Here is a 13,025-nt window from a genome sequence, read left to right on the forward strand (position 1 = left end):
GGGTATATCTAGACCGGGTGCGGTGGCTCCTGCCTGTAATCCCAGCACCTTGGGAGGCCGAGGCGGGTGATCCACCTGAGGTCAGGAGTTAGAGGCCAGCCTGACCAACATGGTGAAACCCCATCTCTACTAAAAGTACAAAAAGTTAGCCGGGCATGGTGGCGGGCACCTGTAATCCCAGCTACTTGGGAGGCTGAGGCAGGAGAATTGCTTGAACACCCAGGAGGCAGAGGTTGCAGTGAGCTGAGATTGCATCATTGCACTCCAGCCTGGGCGACAAGAGTGAGACTCCGTCTCAAAAACAAACAAACAAACAAACAAACAGAAAAAACAGGATATCCAGTTAAATTTGAATTTCAGATAAACAATTTTAAAATAATGTCTCAAGCAGTAGTTGGAACATACTTATACCCAAAAAGTATTTGTTTATTTGTAATTCCAATTTAACTGGCATATTATTCTGTATTTTATCTGGCAACCTAGAATGGGGGTAATAGCCCCCCAAATCGCTCCCTTTGTTAATTGGACCCTGTCTTCTGTCCCCCAACCCCTAAAGGCAGCAGCTGACTCCCCCAACTAGGGGCGGGGCCTGTTTGGGTCAGGCAGTGCCTCTAACCCAGACGCTGAGCAGGAGAGCAGAGAGGGGGTGCTTCAGCCTGAAACTACCCCTTCCCCAGAAGGCTGGGGTCCCAGGCGGGCCTGGTACCTGGGCTCAGAGGCTCTGGCTGGATTTGCCAAACTCCCTGATTGTAGCATGTTTGTTTCTGGTCTGGGTTGCTGTTGAGTTCCCGGAGCTGCCCCCTTCCCTGGGGCTCCCCCTGGCGGGCGGCTTCCGACCCTGCCCTCAGGTGGGCTGGCCCTTTCCAGGGCAGGAGAAAAAGGGGAACCCACCATACCTCTCCAGAAAAGAGGGAGGCGCAGCCTGGGAGTGGGGGCTCGACCCAGGAGTGAGAAAGAGGAACCCCAGCCAGGCAGGACCCGCCTGAGAAGGTCACTGCTGTTGCTGGCAGCCAGTGAAAAGAGGATCCAGAAAAGGAGAGGGCTTGTTTCTGGTCAGCACGGAAGAAGGAAGGTGTGGAGAGGAGGGGCCGGGCCGAGAGCAAATACCGCCTTTTTGGTGCAGCAGCAGCCCTGTCTCTGACCCCGGCCATCCTGGGGAGATGAGGTTTAAACCAGCAGACCCTGAAGGGATGGGGGCCGGACCCACAGCAAGCCTGGTACAGGCAGAGGAGGCCTTGCTGTCCCTTTTTGGCCTCTGGGGCTGTCCATCTTAAATTTAAGGAAGAGGGAGGCGGGGTGCAGGGACTCACACCTGTAATCCCAACACTGTGGGAGGTGGAGGCAGGGTGCAGGGACTCACACCTGTAATCCCAACACTGTGGGAGGTGGAGGCGGGGTGCAGGGACTCACACCTGTAATCCCAACACTGTGGGAGGTGGAGGCGGGAGGATCGCTTGAGCCCAGGGGTTCAAGACCAGCCTGGGCAGCATAGAGAGACCCCATCTCAATTTAATAAATAAATAAGGAAGAAAGAGGGAGACAGTAGCTGCTGAAATCATGGGTGGGAAAGCTGGGCCTGGGAGCGTTTAGCTGGTGGGGTCTTGGCGAAGGCGGGGGACGGGCAGAACCTTGGGTTCATCATCTCTGGGAACCCTTTGTGCACCCATCACCTAGCAACAGGATGCAGCCTTCCCTTGGCCCTGGAAGGCCAGGTCACAAAGGCCATCAGGGCCTGTCCGGGAGCCGGTATCCCCTAAGACTGCCCTGTGCCTCTCGCGGCGATCCCGGCCCAGCGGCTGGGCGTTGGGGCCACCGCTCATGTGCGTCATCTGCTTCGTGAAGGCGCTGGTGCACGTGTTCAAGATCTACCTGACCGCCAGCTACACCTACACATTCCGCGGCTGGCCCGTGGCCTTCCGCTGGGATGACGTGCGCGCCGTGGGCCGGAGCAGCAGCCACCGGGCGCTGACCTGCGCGGCAGCCGCGGCGGGCGTGTGGTTGCTGCGGGACGAGACGCTGGGCGGGGATGCGCTGGGGCGGCCTCCACGTGGGGCGCGCAGCCAGGCGCAATGCCTCTTGCAGCAGCTCCGCGAGCTGCCCGGCCAGCTTGCTAGCTACGCGCTGGCCCACTCGCTGGGCCGCTGGCTCGTGTACCCCGGCTCCGTGTCCCTGATGACGCGCGCGCTTCTGCCGCTGCTGCAGCAGGGCCAAGAGCGCCTCGTGGAGCGCTACCACGGCCGGCGCGCCAAGCTGGTGGCCTGTGACGGCAACGAGATCGACACTATGTTCATGGACCGCCGCCAGCACCCGGGCAGCCACGGGCACGGGCTGCGCCTCGTCATCTGCTGCGAAGGCAACGCGGGCTTCTACGAGATGGGCTGTCTGTCTGCACCGCTCGAGGCCGGCTACTCCGTGCTGGGCTGGAACCACCCCGGCTTCGGCAGCAGCACTGGCGTGCCCTTCCCTCAGCACGACGCCAACGCCATGGACGTGGTGGTCAAGTACGCACTGCACCGCCTGCACTTCCCGCCCGCGCACCTGGTGGTCTACGGCTGGTCTGTTGGCGGCTTCACGGCCACCTGGGCCACCATGACCTACCCGGAGCTGGGTGCACTGGTGCTGGACGCCACCTTCGACGACCTTGTGCCGCTGGCGCTGAAGGTCATGCCCCACAGTTGGAAGGGGCTGGTGGTGCGCACCGTGCGCGAGCACTTCAACCTCAACGTGGCCGAGCAGCTGTGCTGCTACCCGGGGCCGGTGCTGCTGCTCCGACGCACGCAGGATGACGTGGTCAGCACTTCGGGCCGCCTGCGCCCCCTGTCACCTGGCGACGTGGAGGGCAACCGGGGCAATGAGCTGCTGCTGCGCCTGCTGGAGCACCGCTACCCCGTCGTGATGGCGCGAGAGGGCCGCGCCGTCGTCACCCGCTGGCTGCGCGCTGGCAGCTTGGCGCAGGAGGCCGCCTTCTATGCACGCTACCGCGTGGACGAGGACTGGTGCCTGGCGCTGCTGCGCTCCTACCGTGCACGCTGCGAAGAGGAGCTGGAGGGTGAGGAGGCCCTGGGGCTACACGGACCCGCCTTCCCATGGCTGGTGGGCCAGGGCCTGAGCTCGCGGCGGCGCCGGCGCCTCGCACTGTTCCTGGCTCGGAAGCACCTCAAGAACGTGGAGGCGACTCACTTCAGCCCTCTGGAGCCTGAGGAGTTTCAGTTGCCCTGGCGGCTGTAACCTATATGCCCCAGTGGGGGATCACGCACTTGAACTCCTGGCCTTCTTGGTTCACCTTCCCATACCCCCAACCATTGCAGGGGGCCGGCGCCGACGGGGGTGGGGGGCGGGGCGCGGGGTGCTCCTGATCTGCTGTCTGGGGGACAGTAGGCAGAACACGGGGACTTGGTGCTCTCCTTCCTTCACAGGGGCGTTCTGACCGTCCTCCCATTCTTCCTTGCTCTGTCCCCTCCTTTCTCTCTTCCTCCTACAAATACTTTTGGCTGCCCCCACCCAGCTCCTAAGGGAATGAAAGGTTAACCTGACCCGGTTTATGGCAATACTGTGTGATGGGTGCCTTGATCACCACAAAAGGATGATGGGAACGGGGCTGTGGGGTCCCAGGGAGGAGCCCTTCACCTGGCCTGGGTTACAGGATGGCTCCTGGGAACACAATGCCAGCTGTGCGCTGAGAGTCTGTGCAAGCTGCTCCCGTGAAAAGGAGGACATTGGCATGGCAGGGCTGTGGGCAGGTCTTAGTGGCTGGACATTCCCAGGAGTTCACACTGGCTATCATTCTGTAGGGCTCCCTCCCACCTCCAAACTCCTGGCTTCTACACCAGGGCATTCACAGACAGATTACAGACTCACATGGTGGCATGCGAGGCTACAGATACACTTGCACAGGCCAGAGGATACTACTGCGCGTCCTCTGGAGCCAGGCCTGGGCTGGACTTTGTTCCTGGCTTAGGGATGCAACACAGAATGGGACAAGGCCTCTGCTCACAATGGTCTGTAATGTCACATCTCTGTGGTCTGCCCTGAACTGCCTGAAGCAGGGACTATTGTCCCTACATGTCCCTAGTCCCTGGGCTGGCCTGGTTGGGTTGAGCAAGAATCTCTGGAAAGAATGAAAGGCAGCAAATGGAGAAAACATTACTGAGAGCACCAGAGCAGGATAAGGCCGTGGTGGTAAAGGACTCGGGCCTGTGCAAGAGTACCAGGAAGACACCTGTGGGAGGAGGTGGCCGGGTGAAGGAAGGGGCAGTGGGAGGAGCTTCCATGCCTAGGGACCAGTACCACCCCAGGCTGGAAGCCCAGAGTGGAGTCCTAGGACATCAGATCCTAAAGGGCTTGAATACCGTTTAAGGCTTTTCTTCCGGGAGCAAGTAGGAGCCAAAGAAAGGAAGTTGTGGGACTTGTTTTCATGGGGCCAGTTGCCTGGTGGTTACGCGCCTCTCCTCTGAAGTCAGGCATCCTGTTCCAGAGTATCCTGGTTGCGCTTCAACTTGCGGAGTGACCTGGGGTAAGTGACTTTAACCTCAGCTTCCTCATCTGTGGAGTGGGGAGGGCGCAGCGCTGGTCGCCCTGAACAGGAAGTGAGACAACCTCGGGGTGCACACGCGCAGGCCCGAGCCGCAGGGTCCACGCCCGAGGCGAGGCGGCAGCGGCGCCTGCAGGGCGAGGGGACGAATCGCGATCTTTTTCAGCGTAACCCGCATACAATAAAAAGTCCCCATGAAAAGGACAAACTAGCCAGGCGTGAGGGGCGGTGACTCACGCCTGTAATCCCAGCATTTTAGGAGGCCGAGGCGGGTGGATCACCTAAGGTCAGGAGTTCGAGACCAGCCTGGCCAACGTGGCGAAACCCCCGTCTCTACTAAAAATACGAAAATTAGCCGGACGTGTTGGCGCGCGCCTGTAATTCCAGCTACTCGGGAGGCTGAGGCTGGAGAATCGCTTGAACCCGGAGGGCAGAGATTGGAGTGAGCTGAGATCGCGCCATTGCACTCCAGCCTGGGCAACAAGAGTGAAACTCCGTCTCAAAAACAAACAAACAAAAAAGGACCAACTAAAAAAAGAATATAAATACAATAAATAACAGGACTTACGGGGGCAGGCTGACCCCTAAAGTAAGGGGTCGGGCTGGAAAGGATCTCAAGGGGTCAGAGTTTGAGCCGCCGAGGCGCGCGAGCCCCAGCACTCCTAGGCAGCTGCATCCGCCCCGGAAGATCCCCTGGGGCCCTGCGCTGGCTTTCCACAGCGCCATGTTGGACGGTCCTCCCACTTCCCACCTTCCCCGTCCTCCCGCTACTCTGACCGTTCTACCTGTGATTCTCGCTGGTGGAGTCAACCTGGAATGGATTCCCGCCGAACCACGCCTCCCTTTCCTGGTTCGCCCGCAGTTTCGGCCTATCAGGTTGAGTCGGGTAAACCAGGACGGGCCAAGCGACGCTCTCATTGGATATCACTCGTGGGGGCGGGAAGAAGGCGGAGCACGTGCCCGGGCGGAAGTAGCCGTCGCATCGCGGATTACGAAACGCCGCGGAGCTGAGGCAGTTCCGCTGGCTAGTGTGTACGCGGCGAGCTTCTCCCGGCGCCGCCCGCTCGGCTCCCATAGCGCCCGCGACAGCGGTCCGGACGCCGCCCGAACATGGACTCCGCCGGCCAAGGTACCTGCCGGGCCCGGCCCCTTCGCCGCAGATGGGCCCAGGCTGCCCGTTGTTCTCCGTCTCCCGGGGTCGCGTCTGCGACTCTCTGTCCTCTCGGTCTCTGTTCACCCACCCCGCGGCCCCTCTTCAGCTCCCGGGCCACTGACCTCGAAGCTTATGATGGTCGTGGTGTGTGTCTTTTGCCCGCGGCCCAGACCGCTTCCTGGGCTCTCTCCAGCCGCCCTCCTGGTCTCCCCTGGGACCGTTCCGAGGTGTGGTTCCCTGGCGCCCGCCGTTGCTCCCGTAGTTTGGGTTCTCTCGCTCCCAGCAGGTCTCGCTTATGCCGCCCACCCCGTGCCCTGCTCTTGCTTGCTCTGCCACCCCCCGGTCCCTGCGCGGGGCCCTCGGGTTCACGCTCTCTGGCCCTGGACCCAGTCCGAGGTGTTGAGGGCGGCTCCCGAGCAGAGAAGGGGTCTTCGCGTTCAGCAGAGCTCCCCTTGGGCAGCAACTCTGCTCGGAGCTCAGCCTGCTTAGGGGTTGCCTCATGGAGAGGGGGTGGAGTGAGTCAGGGGCACACCCAGCATACCAGGCCTGTTTCCAGAACAGTCGCCCCAGAGCAGTATGAGATGGCCACTGAGGGGCGTGGAGCGAGCCCAGGAGATTAAAATCTTGAGAAGATGATAAAAGTCTGCCTTCCATTTTGGGGCTCTAGAGAGGGATGCTAAATTTCTTTCTTTCTTTATTTTTTTGAGACGGAGTCTTGCTCTGACGCCAGGCTGGAGTGCAGTGGCGCGATCTCAGCTCATTGCAACCTCGACCTCCCGGGTTCAAGCGATTCTGCTGCCTCAGCCTCCTGAGTAGCTGGGACTACAGGCACGCGCCACCAGGCCCAGCTAATTTTTGTATTTTTAGTAGAGGCAGGGTTTCACCATGTTGCTCAGCATGGTCTCGATCTCTTGACCTTGTGATCCGCCCGCCTCAGCCTCCCAAAGTGCTGGGATTACAGGCGTGAGCCACTGTGCCCGGCTACATATTAAGCTTTATAATTCCTAGGTGCTGCATTATTCTGGAGGGTGTTTTTTGTTTTGTTTGTTTTTGTTTTTTTGAGATGGAGTCTCACTCTGTCGCCCAGGCTGGAGCGCAGTGGCTAGATCTCGGCTCACTGCAAGCTCCGCCTCCCGGGTTCACTGCCATTCTCCTGCTTCAGCCTCCCAACTAGCTGGGACTACAGGCGTCCGCCATCATGCCCGGCTAATTTTTTGTATCTTTAGTGGAGACGGGGTTTCACTGTTGGCCATGACGGTCTTGATACCCTGACCTCGTGATCTGCTTACCTCGGCCTCCCAAAGTGCTGGGATTACAGGCGTGAGCCACGGCGCCTGGCCTTTTTTTTTTTTTTTTTTTAAATTTTATTTTGGAGGACAGCGTCTCTCTCTGTCTCCCAGGCTGGAGTGCAGTGGTGCAATCATAGCTTACTGCAATCTTCAACTCCTGGGCTCAAGCGATCTTCCTGCGTCAACCTCCCAGGTAGCTGGGACTATAAGACTACAGGCGCACCATGCCAGGTTAATTGGTCTTTCTACTTTTTTTTTTTTTTTGAGACGGATTTTCGCTCTTGTTGCCCACGCTGCAGTACAATGGCGCGATCATGGCTTCCCGCAACCTCTGCCTTCTGGGTTCAAGCGATTCTCCTGCCTCAGCCTCCCATGTAGCTGGCATTACAGGCGTGCGCCACCATGCCCGGCTAATTTTGTATTTTTAGTAGAGATGGAGGTTTCTCCATGTTGGTCAAGCTGGTCTCGAACTTCTGACCTCAGGTGATCTGCCCGCCTAGGCCTCCAAAAGTGCTGGGATTACAGGTGTGAGCCATTGTGCCCAGCCTCATTTGTCTTTTTTTAAATAGAAGAGAAAGGCTGGGCTCGGTGGCTTACGCCTGTAATTCTAACACATTGGGAGGCCAAGGCCAGTGGCTCACTTGAGGTCAGGAGTTTGAGACCAGCCTGACCAACGTGCCAAAACCCCGTCTCTACTAAAAATAAAAAAATTAGCCGGGCATGGTGGTGTGCTCCTGTAGTCCCAGCTACTTGGGAGGCTGAGGCAGGAGAATCGATTGAACCCAGGAGGTGGAGGTTGCAGTGAGCGGAGATCGTGCCACTGCACTCCAGCCTGGGCGACAGAGTAAGACTCGTCTAAAAAAAAAAAAAAAAAAAAAGAGAATCAGTGGATAAAAAAGTGGATACGCTTCGTTTAGTAAGCGTTTGTCGAGCGCCAAGGAAGTGCACACGGCTCCGGTCCTATGGGACATTTGAAGGGAGTGAGATGCAGCCAGCTTTTAAGAAGAGTATCTTTGTTAAGTGCATTTAATCTGGTTTCTTTGTGTTGTCTTTTAAAAGGCATAGTTTTTTTTTCTTTTTCTTTTCTTTTTTTTTTTTTTGAGACAGTCTCAAAAAAAAAAGAGACGGGGTTTCACCATATTGGCCAGGCTGGTCTTGAACTCCTGACCTCAGGTGATCCGCCCGCCTCAGCCTCCCAAAGTGCTGGGATTACCGGCATGAGCCACCCCGCCCGACCAGTTTTTCTTTTTTTTTTTTTTTTTTTTTAAAGAATTTTTTTTTGGCCGGGCGTGGTGGCTCAACACCTGTAATCTCCCGGGTTCAAGTGATTCTCCTGCCTCAGCCTCCCAAGTAGCTGGGAACTACAGGCGCGTGCCACCACGCTAACTAATTTTGTATTTTTAGTAGAGACGGGGTTTCACCATTTTGGTCAAGCTGGTCTCGAACTCCTGACCTCATGTGATCCACCTGCCTCGGCCTCCAAAAGTGCTGGGATTATAGGCATGAGCCACTGCGCCCGGCAGTAAGCCTGTTTCTTTTCAGAATGTTTTGGTCAACAGGGAAAGTGTTACAATAGTCATGTGCTTGGATTTGGAGAGAATCGAAATAGACTTTTTCCTTATGTGAAATCTTGTAGACTTTTAGGGTAGTCAGGAAGATGCATTTGACATGAAGAAAAAACAGTGGCTGCAGGAATTTGAATGTGATCTGGGTGTAGTTGAGGTGTGTGGCGGCAGCACACTGCTCTGCACCTCTCTGCCTGCTGGCGGCCTTCTGGCAGTGGGATGAGAATCGGGAGGTAAGTAAAGGGAATTTTGTTTTGCTGACTCCCTGAAGGAGCTGAATGAGCAGCATGTGCTCCTAGTACGTAATTTTAGCATGTGCGCTGTCAGATGTGTTGAGAGGAAAGTGATGCTTATTGTGTATATTAACCATATGAGGTTCCTTTTTTTAAAAAAAGTGGAAATTTGTCAGGGTACGGTGGCTCACACCTGTAATCCCAACACTTTGGGAGGCCAAGGCGGGCAGATCACCCGAGGTCGGGAATTGGAGACCAGCCTGGCCGACATGACGAAACCCCGTCTCTACTGAAAATACAAAAATAGCCAGCGTGGTGGCGTGCGCCTGTAATCCCAGCTACTCGAAGGCTGAGACAGGAGAATCACTTGAACCCGGGAGACGGAGGTTGCAGTGAGCTGAGATCGCACCATTGCACTCCAGCTTGGGAGGCAGAGTGAGACTCCATCAAAAAAAAAAAAGGTGGAAGTTCTGTTAGATTGAGCTGCTTTCTCTGTAGCAAGGGTTTCCTGCCTCTGAAGATAGTATTCTCACTGGGAAGCCAGAATTCGGGTTTGGCTGCCTTGGGCCGGCATTTGTCGTGCCCTGAAGCAGCACAAGTGGCATTGGCCTTTCAGCTCAGGTGGCCTGAGGTGTGGCTGCCCTCGTCTACTGCCCATGCTGTCCTCACAGACCTTTCAGAGAAGAGGTGTTAGTCTCCAGGGTCTCACCCACTCCCACCTGTGCTTTTGTCCTGCTAGAGACCTCTACCGTATTTACTTGGAACTAACTTATTTGACACTTTGTGGCCTCATTTTGTCTCTGGCAGATATCAACCTGAATTCTCCTAACAAAGGTCTGCTGTCTGACTCCATGACGGATGTTCCTGTCGACACAGGTGTGGCTGCCCGGACTCCTGCTGTTGAGGGTCTGACAGAGGCTGAGGAGGAGGAGCTCAGGGCTGAGCTTACCAAGGTGCTGTGGCTTGGCTGTCTGTCCTGGGGTGAATTGGAGTTAAGGCCCTCTTGGATTAGTGAGAGGCCAGGGTACTGGCCATGCTCGGGAGGAATTGCCCTGGGTGGTCACCTACCCTGCTCTGTGTTCCGACTGATAACGGGGTTCTCTTTGTATGTGCCCAGCTCCATGCACTGGACTCAGAGCCACCTGGCAGTGGAGACAGGGCATGACTCCCTTCCCATACCTCTGTGCCTGGCCCTTCCTAAGTGCTCCCTGAGGAGTGTTCACACATGAACCGCCTCTGAGCAGCCATCTACTGGGAGTGTCTCTGTTGGAATTAACACTTGATGATCATTTTTAAGACCCCATGAATCTTTCTTGTCTTGGATCTTAAGTTTTCTTTTAAACATATTTATTTTGGCTGGATGCAGTGGCTCATGCCTGTAATTCCAGCGCCTTAGGAGGACAGGGTGGTAAGGTGGGAAGATCACTTGAGCCCAGGAGTTTGAGAGCAGCCTGGGCAACACAGTGAGACCTTGTCTCTACCCCCAAAAATTAGCCAGGTGTGGTGGCATGTGCCTGTAGTCCCAGCTACTCAGGAGGCTGAGGTGAGAGGATTGCTTGAGGCCAGGAGGTCAAGGCTTCAGTGAGCTGTGATTGCATCCTGCACAGCAGCCTGGGTGACAGGGCGAGACCCTGTCTCAAAAACAAAACAAAAACTTCTTTTCTAAAAAGTATTTATGTGATCTTCTTTAAGTGAGAGTCCCTTAAGAGTAATGTAGGAATTAAGAACAAAAGCCTCCAACCATAATTTTTAGTCAAACCAACTGCCAAGAGTTTTCTTTTCACCCTGTGATGTGGTTTAATTCCAGAATCTGGGTCCAGGCCTAGGTCTGAGTAAGGTTGGTTGTGCCGCTGAGTCTGAGGACCAGGTTTCAGATCCTGAGGACATCACACAGCTATTTCTAGCCTAGAAGATTAAAGGAGAGTAGCAGGAAGTCCAAGGACACTTTGCTTTCCATTTAACTTCAGAATATGTGAGTTTAGAAACTAAATCCACAAGGTTTTTTTCAGAGTTGAATTACAATAAGGTGAAGTTTTTGTTTTGTTTTTTTGTTTTTTTTTTTGAGTCGGAGTCTCTGCCGCCCAGGCTGGACTGCAGTGGCGCAATCTCGGCTCACTGCAACCTCCAACACCCGGGTTCACGCCATTCTCCTGCCTCAGCCTCCTGAGTAGCTGGGACTACAGGCGCCCACCACCACACCCGGCTAATTTTTTTGTGTTTTTAGTCGAGATGGGGTTTGTTTTTTTTTTTTGGAGACAGAGTCTCGCCCTGTCGCCCAGGCTGGAGTGCAATGGTGTGATCTCGGCTCGCTGCAATCTCCGCCTCCCAGGTTGAAGCGATTCTCCTGCCTCAGCCTCCCGAATATCTGGGATTATAGGCACGTGCCTCCCTGCCCATCTAATTTTCGTATTTTTAGTAGAGACAGAGTTTCACCATGTTGGCCAGGCTGATCTCAAACTCCTGATCTTGTGATCCACCCACCTTGGCCTCCCAGAGTGCTGGGATTACAGGTGTGAGCCACTGTGCCCGGCCCCCACAAGGTGAAGTTCTGTATTGCTTTTTTTTGTTGTTTTTCTTGAGACAGAGTCTTGCTCTGTCGCCCAGGCTAGAGTGCAGTGGCATGATCTCAGCTCACTGGAGCCTCTGCCTCCCTGGTTCAAGTGATTTTCATGCCTCAGCCTCTCAAGTAGGTGGGATTACAGACGCCTGCCACCACACCTGGCTAATTTTTGTATTTTTAGTAGAGACAGAGTTTCACCATGTTGGCCAGGCTGGTCCCGAACTCCCAGTCTCAAGAGCTCCACCTGGCTCAGCCTCCCGAAGTGCTAGGATTACAAATGCGAGCCGCTGTGCCCAGCCAAGAAAGAGAATTTTTTTTTTTTTGAGGACGGAGTCTCACTCTGTCGCCCAGGCTGGAGTGCAGTGGCGTGATCTGGGCTCACTGCAGCCTCCACCTCCTGAGTTGAAGTGATTCTCTTGCCTCAGCCTCCCGAGTAGCTGGGATTACAGGCGCACAGCACCATGCCTGGCTAATTTTTGTATTTTTAGTAGAGACGGAGTTTCACCACGTTGGCCAGGTTGGTCTCGAACTCCAGACCTCAGGTAATCTGCCTGCCTCAGCCTCCCATAGTGCTGGGATTACACGCAAGAAAGTTTTTTTTTTTTTTTTTTTTTTGAGACTTTTTGCTCTTGTTGCCCAGGCTGGAGTGGAATGGTGCGATCTTGGCTCACTGCAGCCTCTGCCTCCCAGGTTCAAGTGATTCTCCTGCCTCAGCCTCCCGAGTACCTGGGGTTACAGGTGCATGCCACCACGCCTGGCTAATTTTTGTATTTTTGGTAGAGATGGCCTTTCATCATATTGGTCAGGCTGGTCTCGGACTCCTGACCTCAGGTGATCTGCCCGCCTCGGCCTCCCAAAGTGCTGGGATTACAGGCGTGAGCCATCCTGCCCGGCCAAGAAAGAGAATTTTTAAAGAGAAGCTAGTCATATATGAGCTGAAGATACTGAGAACTCATTCTAAAGTGGTAAAGCTTTGAATGATGCCCCTTTCAGAGGTCATGTTCTTTTTTTTTTTTTTTTTTTTTTTTAAAGACCTGAGAAAGTTCAAGTCTTCATGATCAGGAATCTTTCTGTTGCTCAGTTCTAACTACGTTAAGCACAAAAGATAATGTACCTTTTGATTCGTGTAACTGACTCTTGCCAAGGTTTGGAACTGACCTCAGGAACACAAGTGTTTTCTTAAGGGTGTTTTTTTCTGTCACCTGTGTCACTGTCCATCTGCCTCCTCCTCCCTGCATATGGAATTCTATGAGTGCAGACGGTGCCCGGCTGCCAACAGTTCCAGCTTCTATTGTCCAAGCCCAGACTGAGAGCCCTGAGGGAAAAGGATCCTCACTGTTTTTTGTTTGTTTGTTTGTTTTTGAAACAGTCTCGGTCTGTCACCTAGGCTGGAGTGCAGTGGCATGATCTCGGCTCACTGCAACCTCTGTCTCCTGGGTTCAAACAGTTTTCCTGCCTCAGCCTCCTGAGTAGCTGGGGTTACAGGCGTGCACCACCATACCTGGCTAATTTTTGTATTTTTAGTAGAGACGAGGTTTTGTCATGTTGGCCAGCCTGGTCTCAAACTCCTGACCTCAGATAATCCGCCTGCCTTGGCCTCACAAAGTGCTGGGATTACAGGCGTGAGCCACTGTGCCCGGCCAGGGTATTCACCGTTTTTTTTTTTTTTTTTTTTTTTGAGATGGAGTCTCGCT

The 13,025-nt window shown here is 54.9% G+C and overlaps 2 protein-coding genes across 10 annotated transcripts in view; both read left to right on the plus strand.

Annotated features, from left to right (window-relative positions):
* On the plus strand, positions 1 to 5,535 carry ABHD16B (abhydrolase domain containing 16B). Its single transcript, XM_063601168.1, has one exon. The coding sequence runs from the start codon at positions 1,819 to 1,821 to the stop codon at positions 3,226 to 3,228; it is 1,410 nt and encodes a 469-aa protein (XP_063457238.1). The 5' UTR covers positions 1 to 1,818; the 3' UTR covers positions 3,229 to 5,535.
* Positions 4,094 to 13,025, plus strand: part of TPD52L2 (TPD52 like 2) — a 28,808-nt gene continuing 19,876 nt past the window's right edge. For all 9 annotated transcript variants that reach the window (XM_034952141.3, XM_008962296.5, XM_034952142.3 and 6 more), the window contains exons 1-2: positions 4,094 to 5,660; positions 9,579 to 9,724. In XM_034952141.3, the coding sequence (XP_034808032.1) occupies positions 5,642 to 5,660; positions 9,579 to 9,724 (165 nt within the window). In that variant the 5' untranslated portion in view covers positions 4,094 to 5,641. The remainder of the gene's footprint in view (positions 5,661 to 9,578; positions 9,725 to 13,025) is intronic.

This window comes from Pan paniscus, chromosome 21 (assembly GCF_029289425.2).
Source record: "Pan paniscus chromosome 21, NHGRI_mPanPan1-v2.0_pri, whole genome shotgun sequence".
Lineage (NCBI taxonomy): Eukaryota > Metazoa > Chordata > Mammalia > Primates > Hominidae > Pan > Pan paniscus.